At 58.8% G+C, this 21,648-nt stretch overlaps 3 protein-coding genes and 2 non-coding genes across 9 annotated transcripts in view; 3 read left to right on the forward strand and 2 right to left on the reverse strand.

The window, feature by feature from the left end:
* RPL7A (ribosomal protein L7a) overlaps positions 1 to 21,648 on the forward strand; it is a 187,105-nt gene that overhangs the window by 163,182 nt on the left and 2,275 nt on the right. Inside the window, exons 1-3 of one of the 2 annotated variants that reach the window (XM_067040332.1) lie at positions 19,758 to 20,094; positions 20,691 to 20,811; positions 21,360 to 21,509. In XM_067040332.1, coding sequence (XP_066896433.1) covers positions 20,092 to 20,094; positions 20,691 to 20,811; positions 21,360 to 21,509 — 274 coding nt within the window. In that variant the 5' untranslated portion in view covers positions 19,758 to 20,091. Of the gene's footprint in view, positions 1 to 19,757; positions 20,095 to 20,689; positions 20,812 to 21,359; positions 21,510 to 21,648 lie in introns of those variants that run through there. The other variant, XM_059073303.2, reaches the window with a different exon arrangement.
* On the reverse strand, positions 7,366 to 12,554 carry SURF6 (surfeit 6). The gene is made up of 5 exons (XM_059071269.2): positions 12,223 to 12,554; positions 10,458 to 10,655; positions 9,812 to 9,900; positions 8,627 to 8,812; positions 7,366 to 8,524 (listed from the first exon to the last, which is right to left on the reverse strand). The coding sequence occupies exons 1-5, from the start codon at positions 12,419 to 12,421 to the stop codon at positions 8,045 to 8,047; spliced, it is 1,152 nt and encodes a 383-aa protein (XP_058927252.1). The 5' UTR covers positions 12,422 to 12,554; the 3' UTR covers positions 7,366 to 8,044.
* Positions 13,449 to 20,041, reverse strand: MED22 (mediator complex subunit 22). 4 transcript variants are annotated; one of them, XM_067040337.1, is made up of 5 exons: positions 19,844 to 20,041; positions 19,078 to 19,229; positions 17,557 to 17,637; positions 16,593 to 16,801; positions 13,449 to 14,166 (listed from the first exon to the last, which is right to left on the reverse strand). In XM_067040337.1, exons 2-5 carry the CDS (start codon positions 19,198 to 19,200, stop codon positions 13,977 to 13,979), a joined length of 603 nt encoding a protein of 200 aa, XP_066896438.1. In that variant the 5' UTR covers positions 19,201 to 19,229; positions 19,844 to 20,041; the 3' UTR covers positions 13,449 to 13,976. The 4 variants fall into 4 exon arrangements, with proteins under 4 accessions (XP_066896438.1, XP_066896436.1, XP_066896437.1 ...); XM_067040335.1 differs by having other exon boundaries at positions 16,593 to 16,897; positions 19,844 to 20,031; XM_067040336.1 differs by having other exon boundaries at positions 17,557 to 17,658; positions 19,844 to 20,016.
* Positions 20,466 to 20,540, forward strand: LOC131762041 (small nucleolar RNA SNORD24). Its single transcript, XR_009337129.1, has one exon. It is a non-coding gene; the product is annotated as a small nucleolar RNA SNORD24 (small nucleolar RNA).
* On the forward strand, positions 21,215 to 21,285 carry LOC131762042 (small nucleolar RNA SNORD24). Its single transcript, XR_009337130.1, has one exon. It is a non-coding gene; the product is annotated as a small nucleolar RNA SNORD24 (small nucleolar RNA).

Consider the following 21,648-nt stretch of genomic DNA (forward strand, 5'->3'; position numbering starts at 1 on the left):
ATAAAGAAAGTGCACTAAAATGATACCACAAACCAAGTGCGAGAAATAATAAACTGAGAAAAATTATTTTTAACTGATAGCACAAATAATATCTAATTTCCTTAACATATAAAGAGCTCCTACAAATCAATAGAGTAACACCAAGAGTTCGATAGACAAAGGGTATGATTTAATTCTCCACAGAAAAGAAAATGCAGATGTCTCTCAAATATGTAAAAATCCAATAACAACAGTATACAGTCTTTTTTTTTTTTTTTTTTGCGGTACGCGGGCCTCTCACCGCCGTGGCCTCTCCCGCTGCGGAGCACAGGCTCCGGACGCGCAGGCGCAGCGGTCACGGCTCACGGGCCCAGCTCCTCCGCGGCACGTGGGATCCTCCCGGACCGGGGCGCGAACCCGCGTCCCCTGCATCGGCGGGCGGACTCTCAACCGCTGCGCCACCTCCAGTAAGACAAGTATGACTCAACAAATAACAGAGTTTCACAATACACAGAACGTTACTACTGGGTTGAAGTTGAGATTTCTTTGCAGCTCTTTTTTTCTCTAGAATATATTCCATGCGAGATCAAAGCATGAATAAGCAGAGGCACTGTCACGGGGGCAGACCCCAGGGTGGGTGCTGGTAGCAGGCTAGAACCGGCCTCAAGGCAAAGGGAACAAACCGACCCTGGGACTGAAGACGCACTGCACTTAGAACAATCCAGATGACACTGGTCAGAGCACTGCAGGACCAGTTTCAAGAGGAGTGTCAGAGCTGCCTGTGCTGTGTCCGCACGTAGCCCCCTCCCTCGGTCTCTAAAAGCTCTTGCCCACTCATTGTCAGTGGGGGGGAGTCGGCTTTTGGACACAAGTCTGCCCTCCCCTGTCCCCCGTTGCTGGCCTCCAAACTAAAGCAAACTTTCCTTTCTGCCAAGCTGGCCTCTTTATTGGCTTTAGGGCAGTGAGTAGCCGGGCCCCACTTTCGGTAACAACAATGCCATTTAGAGTTACGTGTGGATGCCCGGGGTGTCCTGGCCAGAGAGGCAGGAGGTGGGGTGGGAGGTGCACGGGCGCTGGGCTGGCTGCCGACCCCGGCCCAGCCCCGCCGTGGGCTGGTGGGGCGCCCTGGACCTCGGTGAGCACGGGGGGTACGTGAAATGACCAGCCGCCTGTAAGGCACACAGAACCTCTCCTCCGCGCTACGCTAGCACAAATTATTCACGCCATGGCTTTCTCTACCATGCTGTCCTCCTCAGGCTCGGGTGGAGACTTTTTCCCAGTGTCGTAGGAGGCTGTGAGGGCTCTGTGGCCCCCATGCCATCCCTGGAGCTGCTCACCCCCTAAAGGAGCCAGAGACTCCCAGCACACTGCTGGCGGGGGATGGTGGGGGAGCTCTGCACCCACCTGTCCGTCTGTCTGTCTGTCTTGGTGAGGGATTTGTCTCCTTTCCCTCTAGTTTCTCTCATCTGTTTGGGGCACTTGCATCGGCCTTGATAATTATCCATTTGGGGTTTGAAGCACATTAGGCTATTGGAGTCCAACAGCATAATCAATCCCTTACGAGTCTTTTCAATAATTTTCTCTCGATCTGTGGTCATTGATAGTTCTGGAAATTTTTGACTTGTGTTTTTCCCGACGTGAGGAGGCCCCACTGGACGCTGCTGGCCTTGAACGTGGACGGATGCAGGGGCCGCGAGCCGACGGAGGCTGTGGCCTCTAGAGGCTGGAAAAGGAGAGGACGGTGCTCCCGAGAGCCTCCAGAGGGGGACCAGCACGGGTTAGGACCACAGCAGCGCTGGCCTGTGAAACGGGTGGTTTGAGCCGCACCACTTCGGCGCCTCCAAGAGGGCGTCTTGCTGTCCACCCACGAGAGCCAGGGCTGCTGTGCTCAGGAAAGGCCCGGGGCGACTCTGGGAGGAGCTGGTCCAGGCCTCGCAGGACCCAAGGCAGGAGCTGTTCTCCAGTCTCCAGGTGGGCTTTTCAGAGGAGGTAATTCAGCCAGAGATGAGCTGCTCGCCTGTGTGTGTGTGTGTGTGTGTGTGTGTGTGTGAGTGTGCGAGGGTGAGTGTGTGTTGTGTGAGTGTGTGTATGTGTTGTGTGTGTGTGTGTTGTGTTTTTTTTGTGTGAGCGTGTGTGTGTTGTGTGTGTGTGAGTTGTGTGTGAGTTGTGTGTGTTGTGTGTGTGTTGTGTGAGTGAGTGTGTCGGTGCACACACACAGTGTTGGTGGTTCAAAGTATCAGACAGCTCTGCCCTCACAGTTTGGAGGCCAGGTGTCTGAAATCAGGTGCTGTCGGGAAGCGAACACAGTGCATGTCCCGAACCAGTGACGTCTGCGGCCCGGGACACGCTGCCGAGCGGGCTCTTCCTAGGCTGGGGCTGGGGCCTCGCTGTGACCTCTGCCCCCCGGATCCCGCGCACCCTCCGGTCCGATTGTCCAGCGTTCCAGCGGGTCGTGTGAGTTGCAGAACCATCTCCGTGACCGTGGCCGCTTCGGTTTGCTCGAGTCGCACCTGGTATTTGCAGTCAGAACGCTGACTGGCCCCGATGCTCAGACAGAAAAAGCTGCCCCCGCGACTCCGGCTCCCCGAGGGTCTGGGGCAGAACTGGCCCCGCAGTGTCCTTGGGCTGCGTCGCTCAGACAGGAGGACAAAGCGACCGAAACTCGTGAAGGGGAAGAGAAAACCGGTGGAAGATGCGCTGAGAGCTACTCATCTGACCCTGTAAATGCCTTAATTCTGGGAGGAATCTGAGGGTCTGTGTGTCATTTCATTAACAGGGAGTGAAAGGACAAAACCACAGCTGCTGGGCTGTCACAAAACCTGCGTTTTAATAAGATATTCAAGCCTAGCGTGTACCCTTTACAGCAGATAGATATCGCCCCTCCCTAGGAGGTAAGTAGCCTCTGGGGAGAAGCTGCCAGGGGAGGACCCTGCCCTCTTAGAGGCCTTCGGGGAGCCCTGGAAGCTGAGGAAGGACAGGACGCAGGCGGGGCCTCGATGGGGTGCAGGCCGGGGCAGGGGGCCGCCCCCGGGCCCTTGCTCACACGGGACCCTCCTCCCTCCACTTCCACCCGGAGCGACCCCCCGCCCCGTTTCTTACAATCGGGTTCAAGCTTCCCTCCTCGAGGAGGATTTCCCTGACGGCTGTCCCCACTCGCAGCAGCCAATGGGACGGGTCGCCTCTGGCCTGTGCCTCCAACTCTCCCAATAAATGCAAGATGCAGGGGCCGGGGAGCCAGGCATGGTCTCTGATTTCCCGCCCCACGCTCCCTGCAGCGAGGCCACGGCTGCTCACCTCCCTCTTCCTATTCTCCTGGAAGGCAGAGAGCCAAAGTCCAGCAGAAAGAACCCCCATCCCTTCCCAGCCCCCCAGTCCTGGCCCCTTCTGAGGCTGCGTTACTGGCAGCGACCACCAGGGGACAGGGCACGCCCAGGAACAGGACTTGGACCTACGCCAGGCCTGGGGAGGGCTGAGCGTTCCCTTTTCACCACACCCTTTCTAGCATTTATTCTTTCTAGATTTTTTGATGATGGCCATTCTGACCGGTGTGAGGTGATACCTCATTGTAGTTTTGATTTGCATTTCTCTAATAATTAGTGATACTGAGCATCTTTTCATGTGCCTCTTGGCCATCTGTATGTCTTCCTTGGTGAAACGTCTATTTAGGTCTTCTGCCCATTTTTAAATTGGATTGTTTGTTCTTTTGATATTGAGCTCCATGAGCTGTTTGTATATTTTGGAGATTAATCCTTTGCCTGTTGTTTCATTTGCTAATATTTTCTCCCATTCTGAGGGTTGTCTTTCTGTCTGGTTTATGGTTTCCTTTGCTGTGAAAAAGCTTTTAAGTTTAATTAACTCCCATTTGTTTATTTTTGTTTTTATTTCCTTTACTTTAGGAGGTGGGTCAAAAAAGATCTTGCTGTGGTTTATGTCAAAAAGTGTTTTTCCTACGTTTCCCTCTAAGAGTTTTATAGTGTCTGGTCTTACATTTAGGTCTTTAATCCATTTTGAGTTTATTTTCATGTGTGGTGTTATGTAGTGTTCTGATTTCATTCTTTTTAAACCCAAGTTTTAGCTAGCTCATCAGCAAATCCTACCAACAGGTGAATTCACAACCTTACCAGATCTCTCATGGAAAAGCTGGAGTACTGATCAGTCCTCAGGATTGAAATGGGGACATTTGGGCAACGCTGGACGCCTCAGGTACCCTGAACACCCAACCTCATCAAGTCTCACTTTGAGAAATCACTCCCTCCTCCCTTGGCTGATAAGGCTGTGCCTTGCTTGAAGACTCTTATCTGAGGAAGTCACCTCCAAGGAAAAGCCAGTCTCCTCAAACTCACCCCCATCTCACCTTGTCCCTAGACTGGTAAGTACAATCGGATCTCAGCACGTCCAAAGTGGCCAGTTACAAAGTCCAACTCAGAAGAAGGTTTGACTAAATGAACAAGTATCTGCTGTTTTACCTTGGAAAAAAATCAGGGAAGTATGTGGGAGTTGATTCTAGCAGTGCTTGGCCAAGAAAGGCGGGGTGCAGTTTCAGAGGGGGCTCCACCCGTAAGCAGGACTCAGTGGGCTAGCTAGGGAACTGGAAAGGATCCGATCATTTCCTTCGTTGCTTGAGCAAAACCTGGAACCCACAGTGTCCCACGCTGAGGTAAGTGAACCTTCCAGAAATCCCTTGGAGTGACGCAGAGGTTAAGAACTCTCTCTTTCCTCTAGGCTGCTCTCTACCAGGAGCGAGGCAGGCTTGTTGGAAGGTCTTAACAACGCTACCCGCTCATGCACCCGACAGGTGGTCTGGGGAGGGTACAGAAGACTCATCCTTTGCGGAGGTACTAGGAAAGCACCGTGATGGAGTGGAGAAGCACCGCGGTGGCCCTTCCCTGAAGGCTGGATGGAATGCCACGGGAGATGCAGGGGTAGAACCATGCTCTTGGGCCAGTGCAGATCCTGGGACCTGAGGGCGGCAGGGAGGCGGCAGGGAACATCTTACTTCCACAGGCCACGTGCGCGAGGTTCCCACAATTGTCAGGCTAGTGCAGTGAACTGGGTGGGCCAACCCACGGAGGGTCCGGAGACAGCTCTCTCTCTGCCCTCTGCACCCAGACGCAGGTCTGGTGAACAGAGGCTTCACTTGAGCTACTCAGTTGCTTGTAGCCCCTCGATGAATTTCTAACCATGTGTTAGTTCAACTTCTGGAGCCCCTAAGTCGAAGGAAAGCTTGACTGGGAGCCTACTTCCCAGCCTCACCCAAAGGGGCCAGTGGCACAAGACTACCTTAGCCTTGCAGGACTGTTGGAACCCCAGTTCCTGGTGAACCATGGTTCCTGAGCGCGTGTCCTGGTTACGGCTATTTCCACCTGATGCACGATGCAACAGGAGGGGGACCTTCTGACTTGGAGACTTGCCATTTGGTTCTGAAAATATTTGACGTCAGGCCCTTGGAAGTTTTCTCCCATGACTCTGCATTTCATCTTCTGCACTTGAGGCACACAACACCCAGGAAGTATGCGTCGGGCCTCCTAGACCCCTTCTGTACTGTTCTTAACCTTTTCTTCCCTCTTGTCCATATCCCATCGTCCACTGTTGCCTCTGGCCGTGAGATGCTTCGGTTGCCACCCAAATCACGTGCAGCGTGTCCTTGCCTCTGTGGACGATCAGCTCCCAGCCCTGGGCCGGGGAGGGACGTTGAGTGGCCCAGCCCAGGGGGGCTGCAGCATTTTCAATGTTTAAACCTGGATATAGGCTCTGTCTCCCACCAGGTGAAGAATTCTCTGTTATGTCCTCACCCTTTCTGCCCCGTATCTCCTATTGTCCAGTGCTGCTTCTAGAAATGGGGTGCTCCTGATGCCACCTGCTCACCCTGCACACCAGCTACGTGAAGCTGGGGACACAGCAGTGCTCCAGGTCGGAGGGGCGAGCTTCCTGGACTTCCAGGCTTCAGGGGAAGAGGGGGAGCATCCAATGATGCTCCAAGACCCACCAGGTCTTGAGGTGCTTCTGCAACTTCCACAGGGGGTTTACACTCTCCCAGCTCCGACTGCAACATACGGACAATGATCCGGGAGTAACGGCTGGGTGGGTGCAGGGAGAGTGCGACAACGGGACCCTGGCATGAGGTGCTAGGTCAAGCAAGATGGCAGGAAACTGCTGCACGACGCAATCGCTTCCTAAGATGTGTAACCTAGATACACGTAAGCACGCTTTTAAGGCTATAAAGTGCTTCTGGCACTGCCTTAGCCGTGCCCACAAATTTTTCATGCACAGCACTTTCATTACCTTTCAGTCCTAAACATTCTCTTACATCCATTAGGGATTATTCTTTGACTCAGGTAATTTAGAAATGTGTTTTTAAATTTCCAAACAAGAAACTAAGTTATCTCTGAAGTTTTTTAATTGTTCTACGGCCAGATATGATGTCGGCGCTTTGAAATATGACTTGCTTTATGGACTAGGAGGTGGTCAGTTTTCACCACTGTTCCACGTGTGCTTGACGTACATACTGGTTTTTTTTGCCATATGCGAGCCGCTGGGGCCCCTCCCGTTGCGGAGCACGGGCTCCGGACGCGCAGGCTCAACGGCCACGGCTCACAGGCCCAGCCGCTCCGCGGCACGTGGGATCCTCCCGGACCGGGGCACGAACCCACGTCCCCTGCATCGGCAGGCGGACTCTCAACCACTGCGCCACCAGGGAAGCCCGTTTTTAATTTTTTGCTGCATCCCGAGGCATATGGGATCTTGGTTCCCTGACCAGGGATCAAACCCGCACCCCCTGCATTGGAAGCATAGAGGCCTAACCACCAGACGACCAGGGAAGTCCCGGTACACACTGTTCTTAGATACACTGTTCTGTGTGTCCATCAGATCAAGCTTACACACACTCTCGTCAAAACCTTCCCTATGCAGCTGACTTTGTCTACTTGGTGTATCAATTCCTAATGGAGATGTTAAAAATCTCCTACTTTGGTTTGTGAATTGATTTCTCCTTGTAGTGGGTCAGTTTCTGCTAGACAGACTTGAAGCTGTTCTGGTGCAGGACTGTTCTACCTTCCAGGTAATCTGCACCCCTTTCGTTACATGGCGACTTTTTTTTCTCTCTACTACTGCCTTTTACCTTAAAGTCTTCATCTTATAATACAACCACACCAGCTTCCTCTTGGTTACCATCTCTTTTTTTTGTGTGTGTGGTACGCGGGCCTCTCACTGTCGTGGCCTCTCCCGTTCCGGACGCGCAGGCTCAGCGGCCACGGCTCACGGGCCTAGCCGCTCCGCGGCACGTGGGATGTTCCTGGACCGGGGCACGAACCCGCGTCCCCTGCATCGGCAGGCGGACTCTCAACAGCTGCGCCACCAGAGAAGCCCCCATCTGTTTCTTAAGTGGAGTTTAGTCGAAAGAATTTTATTAACGGTTTTACTGAAATATAATCCACATACCACAAAATTCATTGAGTTTTGTCCCGTGCATTCATCCTGGCTGCCGGCGGGCTTGGACTCAACTGGGCCTCTGACTGTGCACCCTCCATCGGCCTCGCTCGGTTCCAGGTTTGACTCTTTCTCTCCTGCCTCCCCCTAGATGGAGAACTGTCCACCCCGCTCCGCTGCTCTTCCTGCTAGCTCCCTAACACTGCTTCTTTTAGTGGCTACCTTAGGATTTTTAATGTGCGTTTACCTTAAACTCTAGGTTTCACCCACCTTAGAAATTAACTTCGAATAACTCAATTCCAGGCAGCCTGAGGGCGGCCCCGCCTCCTCCCAGTTCCCGAGCCCGTCAGCTCCACTTCAGCTCAGGCTTCAGGAGCTGGCTGGTTTTTGTCCTTCCCAAGTGAGTTCGGGGCAGACACAGCAGGTCCTGCTCCTGTGAACGCGGGAGAGGAAGAGGGCACCAGGGACGCGCCCCCCCCAAGACGCCCCTCCCTCGCCCCCCAGCCCGCAACTGTCAGGTAGCGTCCCGGCCTCACACGAGGAGCCTAGAGCCCGGATTTGGGTCAGCCCTGCCCCGGATCCGAAGGCTCTCCAGCACGCGACGGCGTCCGCTCGCGGCCGGGCCCGGGCAGCCGGGGCCTCAGGCCAGGCCGGCCCGCTCCAGGTCCTGGGGCAGGATGCGGCCCTTCCTGCGGGCCTTCTGCAGGCGCCGCTCGGCCCTGGCCGCCTTCTTCTTGCGCAGGTTCTGCCGCCGCCTGTCCTGCCGCCCCTGCATCCTCCCCAGCACGTGCACCGTGCGCTTCTCCCACGCGCGCCGCCGCTGCGCCCGCCGCTTCTCCTTGCGCTTCAGGGCCTCCTGCAGCAGGCGCTCGTCGTCGCGGATCTTCACGCCCTCGGCCTTGTACAGCAGGTTGGTCCACTGCATCTTGGCCTCGAGCGCCCGGGCCTGGCCCGCGTCCTGGCCCCGCAGCTCCTCCAGCCGGGCCCGCCGCGCCCGCAGGCGCCCCAGCAGCTGCCGGTAATTCCTGCCCGTCAGCGGCGTCAGGTTCCCCTTCAGCTGCCGCCTCTTCTCCTTCCTGCGCTGGGCCTTGCTGCCCGGCTCCTCCGCGCTCACCTCCACCTCGGGGGACGAGGGCGATGTGAGCTGGGCGCCGCTGCCCGCCCGCCCGGGGCCCGCGCGCCGCGGCCACCTCTGCCTGCCCGACGGCCGCGCGGCCCTCACCTTATTGAAGAGCAGCCCCGGCTGGGCCTGCGCCGCCTCGCGGGGCGCCTCGGGAGGTGGCTCGGCGGCCTGCGCCGCCTTCTCCTTCGCTCTCAGCTCGCTCCGCTTCCTCTTCTTCCGGTCGCGCTCCTGCCTCCTCCGGCGTCTTTTCTCCGAAGCGGCGGGCGACAACTCCTCGGCGCTGCCCTGCGGCGCGAAGCAGCTGCTCACTCATACGGTTTTCCCAACCGCGGGGCCCCCGGCCTGGTACCTGGAACCAGGGCAGGCAGAAGGGCCCGCCACGTGCAGCGTTGCACCTGGAGGTGAGCTGGCACCCAAAGTGCACCCGAAACGAGGACAAGGAGACCCCATGAGAACCATGCCTTCCGGACCCCAGGCAGCTACCGTCCTAGGGCCGTTCCCGAACGTGGTGCCTCTAAGCCTCCCCAATGACCCAATAAGGGACATGTGGTCCTCTGTCATTTCAGAGACAAGAACAGGGGGCTTAGCCAAGGCCACCACCCAGATCTTGGTGTTGGGTCAGAACACTGCACCTGTGCAGACCACTGCAGGGCAGACAAGCGTGCTCTGGACCACTGCAGGAAGGCAAGGCCCTCGGGCCTGTCCCAGGACAGTGCAGAAAGAAGCCAGGGGACTGTCCCCACGCAGCAGGAGGCTTGGGGGAGGGCCCCAGGAAAAGGCGGGGGGGTGGCGATGCCATCCGCGCTGAGGCTGGCTGAGGTCCCGGAGCGTCCCATGGCTGTCACCTCGGGCTGGTCACCTCATCTCACCTGGCTTACCCCACAGGGCCATCGTGCATTCAGACGGACAAATGTGCAGGAACTGTCACCCGGTGTGGGTTTGTCAGCAAAGACAGCTTCCTTGAGGGAAGAGGCTGAGCCTCTCTCCAAAGCCGCGGGACAGAAGAGCCGGAAGCTCGGCGTGGCCAGCAGGAGGGGGGCCCTGGGGACCAAGCTCCCCAGGATGACAAGAACTACACCTGACCTCCTGCAGAACAGAGCTGCCGAGGCCCTGGCAGCACCTGCTGCAGGGGAAGAAACAGGGGCTGAGCCCCCCCCCGCCACCTGCCCCGTCAGCCCCATTACAGCTGGCAGAGCTGGGGCCGACCTCAGCAAGCACCTGGGCGTATTCTCTCCGGGCAGGGTGCGGAAACCAGCACAGGACCCAGAGGTCTCCTCCACCTACCTGGCCCCGCGCCTCCCGGATCTTCTCATGCAGGCGCTGCCGCAGAACGTCCAAGGCAAATACAGAGCCAGGCTCACTGACCAGGCCATCTGCAAAGAAGCAGTCAGAGGACCAAAAGGAGACTCCGGCACCCTCCAACCTTCCCATGCCCTCCCCAAGGGCCCAGCTTCAAAGCCTGAGTCTCCATACACTGCTGCCCTCCAGTGACCACTCGTGGATCTGCACGTCAGTTCCAGTAAATTCTACCCTACCTCTTCAAGCTGGATTGGCCTCCAGGACAGGACATCCTCATGAAGTGCGGCCCAAACCCATCTCCCACTTCTTCCAACTTCTGCAGTGCCCTGCAGACCCAGAGGCAGCTCTCACAACACCACCTCAGAGACGTGAGGGCAGTAAAGCTCTTCAAGCCGAGCTGCTCCAGGGCCTCAATGGGACACGGCCTTGCCCCTCGCCACCCCAGTTACTACGTGGCCTGGACCTACTGTGCACTTCCTGAGATTCCCATCCACCCCCAGAGGCCCCGTGATCTGTCCTCTGAAAACGCGTTCTTCGGGAGGTCTCACGCTACCTGACCCGCCGTTACGAGCAGAGAGGACCACCTTTACATCCGTCCCAGATCCCAGTCGACCCTGTCCACGCCCCTCACGCGCAGGGGCCCCGGTGGAGCCGGAGCCCTCCTCCTCCTTCTCCTTGGCTGCCACTGGCGCCCTGGCTTGAGACTTCTCCGCAGGGGCCTGGGCCTTGGGTTCTGCAGCCTTCTCCTCCCGCTCCCGGGATTTCTTCTGTGCCCTCTTCCTCTTCTTTTTGGGGGGCCCAGCAGCTTCTGAGACTTGAGTTTTGCCAGCTGAAACACGAAATGAGAAAGGGCTGCCACCCCAATCCCTGTGACCCATTCAACAGGTAGGAAGGTCTTGCAAAGGCTTTGGTCCTAGAAGAATGCCAAAAGCCAATCAGGATGGGGGATATGGAGACCCTCTTCCCTTGAGCTCAGAACCACAAACTTCCTAGAAAGCAGACTAGCCACACTCATCAATACCCTGAAAAACATCCACACGCTGACCCAGCAGTCTGCTTGTGAGAACTCATTCTGGGGATGCAGCAAGATGTGGCCTCAGGATGTACATCATAACATCCTTTTTTTAGTGAAAAACTAGGAAAACCTAAATAACCATCTACAGCGACAATGATATGGCACTGCCACAAAACAAACTATGACGTACCCGACAAAAAATAATGGTATAGGCTTTCATTTTATTTATTTATTTTTTGCGGTACGCGGGCCTCTCACTGTTGCGGCCTCTCCCGTTGCGGAGCACAGGCTCCGGACGCGCAGGCTCAGCGGCCACGGCTCACGGGCCCAGCCGCTCCGCGGCACGTGGGATCTTCCCGGACCGGGGCACGAACCCGCGTCCCCTGCGTCGGCAGGCGGATTCTCAACCGCTGCGCCACCAGGGAAGCCCTAGGCTTTCATTTTAACAGATTGAGAGAGAATTCTCTGGCGGTCCAGTGGTTCGCACTCCGCGCTCTCACTGCTGAGGGCCTGGGTTCAATCCGTGGTCGGGGACCTAAGATCCCACAAGTGTGTGCGGGGGGGGGGGCAAAAATGTTTACATTCTAAAAGGAGAATTGAGTACACAAAGTAGGAGCCAAATTGTTTCAGTGAGAAATACTCAGAAAAACTGTTAGAAAGACACAGATCTAACTAGTAACTGAGTGATGAAAAAATTCACTTCTTCACTTTTCTACGATGAACCTATTTTCCTTGTGTGAAAAGAAAAGGTCGTTTTCCCTCTGGCAGGTCCACGGCAGACGTTGCCACTCTCCCCGCCCCTCTGCGCCAGGGCAGGCCAGTTATTGTCTGGGTCACCTACTTGCGTATCTGCCTCCTGAGGGGACCCTTGTCACCACTGCCGTGTAAACTCCCATTAGCAGGAGCCATCTTCTTCCTTCCTTCTCCCCACACCACCACCAGGCCCACAGAAATGGGCTGAAAAAGTCATTTTTTCATCATCTCATACTCGTCTTCCCACCCCGCGTGGAGAGCTGGCTAAGCCCGTTCACGATGCCCAAATGCAGAGCAACCATTGCACGGGGTCACCTCCTCCGGACCCCGGCCGAGCTGCCAGCTCGGAGGGCGCACAGCTGAATCCCTCAGACTCCCAGACGGATGACCCCAACGAGCAAGGGAAATGGCGTTGCCCTTAAGCATCCCTTACAATACTTCCCTCTAGTATTTTACAGGCTTGTTTCACGCATGTACGTCATGTACGTGTCCACCCCACCTGAAGGCTACTCAGGTGCGGTGTGGGGCACACACCGACCTCCGCCGCGGAGGGGAGTGGGGACGCTGGGCGGTGGAGGGGCGCCCCCTTCCGAAGCCCTCCCAGTCCCGGCCGGGGGGTGAGCTTTACCCGACTTGCGTTTCTGTGGCTCGGGGCTGGGCTGGGAGCAGATCTTCTTGGCCAGACTCTGCAGGTAGGCGTCCTTCGCGAGCAGAGAAGCCATGGCTGGAGGTTCGGGGGTCGGGCGGGGCTCGCTCCGGGGTCCTACTCGGCGGGAGGAGAGCCGGGGTGCAGCGTCCCGCGCCGGCACCGGCAGCCCCAAACACATACACTGCACCCGGCCGGCGCGACCCTCTCCCCTTCCGCTGCGCTCGCCGGGAACTGCACGTGGGCAGGCGCGGCCAGCCGAGCGCCGAGCAGCCAACGCGCGACGCTCGATTAACCAGGTGGCTCCACCGGAAGAGGCGCGGGGGGCGGGGCGCAAAGCATTATGGGGCGGGGGCGGGGGCGGCGACCGCGCCCGGCGCACGGTAGGCGCTCGGTACCCGTAAGGGCGACAGGAACGGGTCCGCAGTAATTCAGTCTTCTGGGGGCTCAGACCCCAAGTGGAAGCTGGCGAGACCGCGCTCGTTCAGAAAGGACTGCGCGCCGGGCAGTTTCCAAGGCCCCGGGGTACAAGCGGCGAAGAAAACACACAGTCGTGTGTCCTCATCATTTATGTTTCAGTGGTGACTGGTAGTAAATCCAGAGTGACGTGGCGGGTCTTGGGCTGTCATTGTCCTCCGTACACTGGGATGGTGATCTCCCTCTGGGAAGGAGATAAACACGCCGGTGACAGGGCTTGGTATCGATGTCCCGGCTCTTCTGGGGTGACACCCGTCCCCCGCTTCTCAGGTGAGCCTGGCTCCAGGAACTGGGCCTAGCGTTCCACCTGGGTTGAGTCCTGAACCTCCCACTTCACTTCCCAGCTCCATGACCATGAGCACAGCCCTACAACCCCTTCCAAGCCTGTGGTCGCCCCTCCCTGAGATGCCAATAACGAGCACCGACTCGGGGTGCAACCAGCGGCACGCCGCCTAGGCCACGTGATACGCAATAATGGCAGCTTTTCATGCACTCACCAAACATTAGGGCCCTTCTAGGTCCTAGACAGCTCTTTCTAGGCAATGGAAATAAATGCGGCCATGACAAGTTGCCAAAGCCCCTGCTTGCCCAGAGCCCCCGTGGGGAGAAGGCTGACCTGGAGTCCAGTGTTGTCCAGGCAGAGCCCAGGGGCTGTTCTCCGACAGCCACGGAGACCAAGGGTGGTCCAAAACTGATTGGGGCTGAGCAAGAAAAGGAACCAACCCAAGCAAAAGGGTGGAACTGGTTTTATTCAACAGTCTCATCACAAAAATAACCAAAACGTGTGCAGCAGCGGAATTCGGAAGGACCGTGCCTGACTTCTGCAAGAGTGGGCAGCCCCCTTTCCCCACAGCCCTGCAGGGCCAGTCGGCTAGTGCAGGGAGCCTCAGGGCAAGGTGGCGGGCAGAGCTCTGCACGGGGGCCTGGCCTTGGCTAAGACTGTCCGCTCTGAGCACTTGCATCCTCCATTGTAAACATCGTGCTCAGGGAAGGTCTCCCAATGCTGGGCAAACGGGACAAACTATCCTGGAAACTGCCTTCCATCCAGCCAGCCAAGAAGGTAGCAAATAAGAGGTGACGACAAGAGAAAGGATGGGCCACCCTGGCATGGCTGAGGGTACTGCTTTCCCCCAACACTTCTAGGTGGGCTGTCTCTGGGCTAACACGGTTCCGAAATAGGCCGCGGCGGGCCCAGAGGGGAGGGAGCACTGGATTCATTCCTAAGGTCTAGGGGCCCGGGGAGAGGAGCCCTGGGAGGCTCAGGCGTGCTCCGTGGGGCCGGGGCCACCGGCGTGGGAGTGGGCAGGGGCTGCAGCCTGCAGGGGGCCAGTACTGGGCTCCGGGGACGCCGGCAGAGGGACTGAGAGGCCGGCAGCGGAGTCTGTGTCGAGGTCCAGCCTCCAGTAAGCTTCACACAGAGGCAGATCATTAGCTTCGCAAAGACTTGAGCTTTTCCACCACCAGAAACCCAGGGAGAGACAGGAGCAGGAAGAGAGGGAAGCCGGGGAGGGAAAGCGAGACAGAAGCAGAGTTAAGGAAACACAGACCACACCCCAGGCCTGCCTTCCCCTCCTCTCCTCGGTGCTGGCCCCTCCGTCAAGCGGCCTGGCTGAGGGCGAGGCACGGGTGGCTGCCCCTGCTTCCGGGTCCTCCAGAGAATCCGAAAGGGAGCCTTCTGGGACCAGCCACCGGCAGGCTGTGACCTCGGCTGGTCCCTTCCACGGGCCAGCCGGTGTCCCTCCTGCCCAGTGGCGTTCCTAGTCCCTGCCGCCACCTCCCGTCCCGGCTGCAGCCGCCCTCCCGCAGGGAGCTGCCAGCCTAGCCACACGCTCCCACCAGCTGCAGGAACCAGCGTCCAGGTCTCGCTATGGCCTCCTCGGTCCCGACACTTCGCAGGGCCCAAGGGCAGGGAGCCCGTCTTCCTTCTGGGTCTGGCCCTGGCTGGCACTCAGCCTGGACGGGGTGGCAGTTAGGAGCAGAGGCCCTGGTGTTGTGTGTGACCTCAAACAGGCCCCCGGCCCCTTGAACTCGGTCTGCCGTCTCTAATATGGGGACAGCGGGGCCGGCCTCTCAGGGCGAGGACGCAGGTGGAGGGCACGGCTCGCGCAGGCTGTCAAGGGGGCGACTAGAGCATGTCCCGCCCCACGCTTGTCTCGCGGGCTCCCTCCCGAGCCCTGCCCTGCCTCTCGCTCCCTCGCCTTGCTCCGGCCCTCAGCACGCTGTCTCAGAAACCATCCTGGACACAGAGCGGAGTCTCAAGGAGAGTGGAGGGCAAGAGGCAGAGAAAGAGCAAATCGCGAGCAGAAAGCAGGGGGTGAGCGTGGAGATGGGGGAGCGGGCAGCCGGGACGCACAGGGGGGACGGGCACGGGCTGAGCGCCGGTGGCCCAGGTCGGGCCGGCCCGGCTCAGCCGAGCCCCAGCCACTTACAGGCATTTACAGACGAGGTAGGAACTCAGCATCTCGAGGCACCGGGAACAGTGGGAAGGGGACCCAGGCCGGACCAGAAACCCCCCTGGGTGAAGCAGAGCCAGGACGCGAGGAGCCTGGCTCTCGGGCCCCCTGGTCCCCCGCAGCCCTGCCCCTCTGGCCCTCAGCCTCAAGACGCAGGGCTGCATTGCTGGCCTGCAGCTGCACAGCCCAGGGGCCTGGCCCTTGGGGGCAGCAGGGGGACAAACACAGGGACACAGGGGACAAGCAGGGCTGTGAGCAACGTCCCCAGCAGGGTCTGAAGCCCCCCCAGGGACCCACGTGGGACCCCTCTCTGAAGGCCTGATATGTAGGAGGCACCTGCCACATGTCTGCTGAGCCGTGGATATCAGGGACTAGAGAAGGCCCCAGAACCCTCTGGAAGAGGCTAGACCGCTCCCTCTGGGCAGTGACACTCTGTCCCTTCCCACAAAGGCCAAGATGAGCGGGGACCATGAGGGGTGGCACGGAGTCCAGCACAGTGAAACCAAGCCCCAGACCACTGGCTCTGGGCGTTTGTGGCCCCAGCATGGCCGCCACGGGACAGAAAGGAACATTGAAAATCCATGACAGGAAGGACACATTTGTCAGGCGAGGGCAAGAGGGGGTGTGGGCTCCATGTCTGCTGGACTGAGTCTCAATCTTTCCAAGCTAATGGGGACGGAGATGTGGGGTCTCTCCAGCCTCAGTTTCCCCAAATGTAAATTACACCTGGACTCTGATTTCTCAGGGCCCCTCCAGCTCAAACCGCCTCCGGTCTCAGGATTCTAAGTGGCCACACGAGGGCTGGGGTGACAGGTCTTGCTCCTGCTGTATCCCTGGGGCTCAGCCTGGGCCTGGCACGTAGGAGGGCTGTGGTCCGTGAACAAGGCTGAGCTGAATGGGAGCTCAGTGGTCCAAGTTCCCAGGCCTGGCTTTCAAGGCCATCCTCGGCTTGGGTTTTCTCCTCCTCCTTCCCAGAAGCCCCCACCCCTGACACGCACGGTGGGTATTCAGTGACACCCATACGGAACTGCATCCCTGGGCAAAGCGCTGGAGTCCTGGACATAAGCCTGGGTGGCCAAGAGAGCTGACCCCGCCTTGGCTGGCACGTTTAGATACTGCTTAGACAGCTAAGAGGGACAGACCAGCCCCCAGACAGAGATGCTGGCTTGGCCCTCCCAACCCTTGAGGTTCTGTGAGTTTCATCCCGACGCCCAGGCCCCGGCAGACGGCGTAGGTTGTCTGTAGATCAAACGCTCTGGCCATGAGGTCTCCTCTGAAACCCAGGCAAAGGGCTCTGTTGCCAAGACCGGGAAGGATTTGGAAAAACAGGACCTTCGGGCTGCCAGGTGGGGCCGGGCCACCCCTGCCGGCCGGGCCCAGGGCCGCAGGTCCGCTCTGCACGGGGTCCGGCCCTATTTGTACCTGGACGAGTAGTACTCCTCCTCCAGCTCGTAGAGGTCTACGGAGACCTCATCCCGCAGGGCGACCAGCTTCCGGTCGCACTCCTCCTGCAGAGCTCGCAGCTGCTGGGTGCGCTGCTCGATGGCCTCGTTCACCGACGGGAAGTCGTTGAGGATGAGGAACTGCTTGAGGTCGGAAACCAGCTTCATGAGGGACTCGCCGGCTCGGACCTGCATTGATGGGGACGGCGCAGCACGCTGAGGGACTGACAGCAGCCTGCCTTCGTGCGCCTGACGCTGGATAAGCAATGGCCTCGGCTGCCTCATCTGCAAAGTGGGACCACGGCACTCACATAGGGTCATTGTGAGAAGTGAGGGAACCAGAGCGTAAGCTGCGGGGGCAGGGGGGGGGGCAGGGTCCCTGGCACCGAGGCAGGTGCCATCAGCCTCCCAGTCCCCTGGCCTCTGCCTTCTGCCCCTGCTAGTATGATCACCCATCTCATGTGTTATCCAAGCACACATTCTGCTTCTCAAACCCCAGATCAAACTACCATCCCACTTAACCTCCTGCCCTGCTCTTCCTCAGGAGAAGCCCATCTGCTGGTTGGGGGGTGGGGGGGATTCCTTTAGGACCTTGTCCTGTGCATTTTCATCCAGGGGCACAGACCTACGGAAATACCTGGTTGCCCTGCTTGTTCCGTGACATCGGAAGGGACCAAAACGCGCGTCCCGTTTCATCTGGCCATTTGCTTCCCGCTCTTATAAAGAATCTTCAGCGAGGAAGGAGGGACCTCTTTCTAACCACCGCCCAGCACCCGACAGGATGGCCGTGGCCGGCTACCTGCCAGCCCCTTACGCGGCTGCCATGGACAGCCCTCCCCTCGAGCGGAGTCTCCTGAGAAGTGGTTTGCCCCCCGCCCAGGGAATCCCAGGGGGGACCACAAGGTTCCTAGAGCCCAGGCTGTCCCCTCCACCTGGTGACTCACGATGTTGGCGGCTCGCACGTGCATCTCGTAATTATCCTGCTCGCCCTGAGTGGCCCTCGACACCTGCGTCTCGTCCTCAATCTGGAGGGCCAACGAGAAAGCCTAGAATGGGCAGGCGCCCCGGCCCTCAGGCACCTGGCAGTGGCGGCGTACCCGCACTCGCCGTACCCTGTGGCCTATCGCGCCCTCTGCGCACCGGGCGCTGCCAACCAGACCTCAGGCCGCGTGCACCGTCACCCCCTCTAGCTCTGTTCTAAGGAGATGACAGGCACCTTCACCAGGACCAGCGGACGCCTAAGTACACCAGCCGCTGTGCCAGGTGCGGGGAGGTGTTGGTACTGTCTTTTTTGGGGTATGGAGTCCTGTTCAGCACAGACTGCGTCCCTAGCTCAGGCGCTCGCTGACCTGCTAAATGGATCAATAAAACGAAAATGTATTTTTTTAAGTGACCATTTACCGAGTACTTCCTGGCTGCCAGGCACTGTGTTAAGCACTTGACCATCATCTTAGGAAACTCACAAAAGCCTGGACCGCCATCCCTGGTTTACAGGTAGGCAAACCTGAGGCCAAGACAGACCTCACTCAAGGTGAGTAAGTGAGTAAGTGAGTACGCACACTCAGGGTGTCTCAGGCAGTAAATGGCAGAGCCAGGAGTCCTGCCCCGCCTGCAGCCTGTTAGGCTGCTAACTGTCCCAACCCACCCACCAGGCCAGGGTCCGGGCAGGGGTCAGGGCACCCTAAGCGGTTAGGAGCCAGACTTCCCGGGTTCAAATCCCAGCCCAGCCAGTTATTAGCAGAATGACTTGGGGCAGGTTGGTAAACCTTCTGAGCCTCCATTTCCCCCTCTGGAAAGGAAGAGAACAACGGTACCGGCCCTGTAGAGTTCTTGTGAAGATTAAATGGGACAGGACGCAACGGGCCCTCTCGGCATGGCCTGGCACGTGGTGAGCTCGAAATAAACTCTAGCTTTCATCGTCACTCTTAATGCTCAAACAAGCCTTACAGGTCTGCAGAGGTCATGCCAAGATCCTGACCAGAACCAGACGCTGACCACTCTACCCACCTGGGAGGCCTTCCCCAGCTTCTCTCCCTGACCGCGTGCACTCGCAGTACACAGATAAACTCCTCCAGTCATCACAAGGACCCTACGATGCAGGGGAAACTGAGGCACTGAGAAGTCAAGACCTCATCCAAGCCCTTGCTGCTAGTAAGTGATGCTGGACATTGGATCCTGGCAATATGACTGGAGTCCCCTACAACTGCCTCACCAGGACCTGTAACTGGCCAGTTTATTTGTTGACCTGTTTGTTATTGTCAATCCCCTTGCGGCTCTTCCAAATGTTCTCCCCATGGGGACAAGGGTTCACAGGTGTATCGCCATCACCTGGCCCGGACCAGCCGTGCTGAGTGGGTGCTGTTGAAAGCGGACACCCTGGCTCCGCTCACCACTGCCCACAATCTCTAGACCCTGCTACTTCCCTTGGTCTCAGAAGGGGCAGCAGACCGGCGGCCCCCACCCACCTTGGCGGTCTTGATGATCTCGGTGAAGTTGTCCATGATGGACTTGACGTCATCCTTGAGCCGCTTGTTGTAAGACTGCAGCAGCGTCTCCTTGCTTTGAGGCAGGGCTCTCTGCTGGGCCATGGCGGGGCCTCAGGCACGGCAGGGGACACCTGGGACCCAGAGTCTGGAGTGAGCGGGCGAACCCCAGCCCCCCACCCTCCACGCCCCCGCCTCGGCAGGACCCGCAGCTCTCCGGGGAGTCCCTTTATGCCAAACACACTCGTCCAAGCATCCGCACACAGTGCACTGCGGCGTCTCCTCCGGCCCGCGCCCCTTCCCCGGAACCCCGACGACACCCTGATGGGCTCCGGCGCAGCCTTCTCAGAGGCCAGGCCCACGCACGTCCCCCACCTGCCCTGGCCAGCCGCTTCCCCGCCAGCACTTCTGCCCTCACTCCTCACCCGACGAGCCGCTCGGATCCTACCCCACCTCCTCCAAAAGCACTTGGCCTTCACCCCCCATCCACCGCCCTCGTCTCCACGCCGGGACCCCCGGGGGCCGCCCCACGAGACCTCTGGGCTCCTGCGCTCCGGGGTCTCTGCTGGGACCACCCTCCCGCCCCGCGCCAGGTGCCTCCGGGCTGCGCGTGCTCCGGTCCGGGTGGACCCCCGACCGAACTCGCGGGTTTTTTTTTGTAGTAAGCCGCACGAGAAGGACGCTGACACCGTCGCCACGCCGCCCCAACACCCACACCTGGTCCGCAGAGCCGGGGACCGGCGGGTACCTGGCCAGGGCGGGCTGGGGACGAGCGCGCGCCCCTCCGGAGAAATCCCGGCTCCCCGGCGCCTCTCCGGGGCCCTTTCCAGCAGCTCAAACCCGTCGTCTGGCTCTAGGCACCGCCCGCCGGGCGGGAGAAAGTTCTGTTGCTTTTGACTCCGAAATCCCGCGCAGGCTTCAGTTCTCGCGATCTCCGAGGTCGCATACATATTACCCACAATTCCCTTTCCTTTCTTTCTCTGCCAACCGTTCAAGATGGTGAGTGTCCTTGGTGCTCGCGATGCTGGTTTACGGATCTGGGCTCTATCCGCTACCATCCTTCTCGAGGCGTGACCGCGCAGGGATCCCTCCACTGCCCAGCGCGAGAGGAGCCCAGCGGGGCCTCGCCTAGAGGCACTGGGGCCGGATAGACTCCTCGGCAGCCGGGCCGGGGGAGGAGGAGGATTTGGGGAGCGCAGCGCCGCCATGCGGGGCTCGGGGCAGACGAGGCCGAGGCGCTCCAGCGCCCCAGGGGGCTCTTCCGTCCCGGGGGCCGCCTGGGGTCTTGGGCAGGGGGTTCTCAGTCTGTCTGTCTCTGCTGTTTGGAGCCCGCCGGACTCCGAAAGGGGCCGCGGGGCTGTCGAGGCTCGTGCAGATGATGTGAAAGAATATTTGCTATCTGAGTGATGGTGAGGACGTCCCTAACCACCAAGATCGCTGATGCACGAGTGGGGGGGGCGGTCGCCGGGCTCGCGGCACCTGCGGCTGGGGCCAGGTTTGCGCACGGGGATGCTTGGGGGCGGCCCGGGACCCACCCCTCTTCAGAGACACTGTTGGGGAGGCGGCGGTTGAACTGGGTGTTTCTTTTTGCCCAGCCGAAGGGAAAGAAGGCCAAGGGCAAGAAGGTGGCCCCGGCCCCTGCTGTGGTGAAGAAGCAGGAGGCCAAGAAGGTGGTCAACCCCTTGTTCGAGAAAAGGCCCAAGAATTTTGGCATTGGTGAGTAAGAGACGGGAAATGTTGAAAACGGCTTGTTAAATGGTATCCCCCAACGAAGAGACAGAAGGTTATGTCTTGACCTTCAGTGAGTTTGGAGTCGAGGCTACTTGGGTTGGGATTCTCGCGTTTTTGTTGCTTTCTAGCTGTAACCCGGCTCGGTTCTTAATCTCTGCCTCTGAGAGGGGGCAATGACGGCGCATCCTTCGTGGCCGCGCCGTAAGTAAGCATCTGAGCTTGTGGCAGCGTGGAGCCCAGATACTGGCCTTTGGGGTTCAGCTTGGCCGTCACGAAACGAGCTCTGCCAGAGCAGAGACAATGGGAGTGCGGCACTGACGTACACCTTTGCTGCTTGTTGAATGAGGAGAGGTGTCGCTAGTCTCCCCTGTGATCCTAGGTGTTTGTGTGCAGGTGATGCAGAAGAATGTTTGCTGAGAGGTGGTGATGCCATTTTAAGGCACCGAGATCGCTGATGCACCTACACCCTTCTGAGTGGCCCTAAACACGAGCTTGACAAGGAGTTTGAGCCTGTGTTGCCCTTTGCTTCTCAGGACAGGACATCCAGCCCAAAAGGGACCTCACCCGCTTTGTCAAATGGCCCCGCTACATCCGCCTGCAGCGGCAAAGGGCTATCCTCTATAAACGGCTGAAAGTGCCTCCCGCGATTAACCAATTCACCCAGGCCTTGGACCGCCAAACAGGTGAGGTTCTGTGGCAGAAAAGCAACATTGGGAAGGGGTCTCTTGGGCAAGGCTGCCCGCGCCTTTACTTGGACACTGGTAGAGCTGAGGCCCGTAAAGGGGCAGTGGGTATTTTCAGTACGTTCGCTTACTAAAACTT

Source organism: Kogia breviceps, chromosome 8 (assembly GCF_026419965.1).
Source record: "Kogia breviceps isolate mKogBre1 chromosome 8, mKogBre1 haplotype 1, whole genome shotgun sequence".
Taxonomy (NCBI): domain Eukaryota; kingdom Metazoa; phylum Chordata; class Mammalia; order Artiodactyla; family Physeteridae; genus Kogia; species Kogia breviceps.

Coding starts and splice junctions, on each gene's coding strand:
- SURF6 (XM_059071269.2), bottom strand. CDS start 12,421: ATGTGTTTGGGGCTGCCGGTGCCGGCGCGGGACGCTGCACCCCGGCTC. Junction 10,656..12,222: donor GCCACAGAAACGCAAGTCGG/GTAAAGCTCACC, acceptor TTCGTGTTTCAG/CTGGCAAAACTCAAGTCTCA. Junction 8,813..9,811: donor TCCGGGAGGCGCGGGGCCAG/GTAGGTGGAGGA, acceptor TTCGCGCCGCAG/GGCAGCGCCGAGGAGTTGTC.
- MED22 (XM_067040335.1), bottom strand. CDS start 19,200: ATGGCCCAGCAGAGAGCCCTGCCTCAAAGCAAGGAGACGCTGCTGCAG. Junction 16,898..17,556: donor ACGTGCGAGCCGCCAACATC/GTGAGTCACCAG, acceptor CCCACTTTGCAG/ATGAGGCAGCCGAGGCCATT. Junction 14,167..16,592: donor GAGGAGTACTACTCGTCCAG/GTACAAATAGGG, acceptor GTGGTGGAAAAG/CTCAAGTCTTTGCGAAGCTA.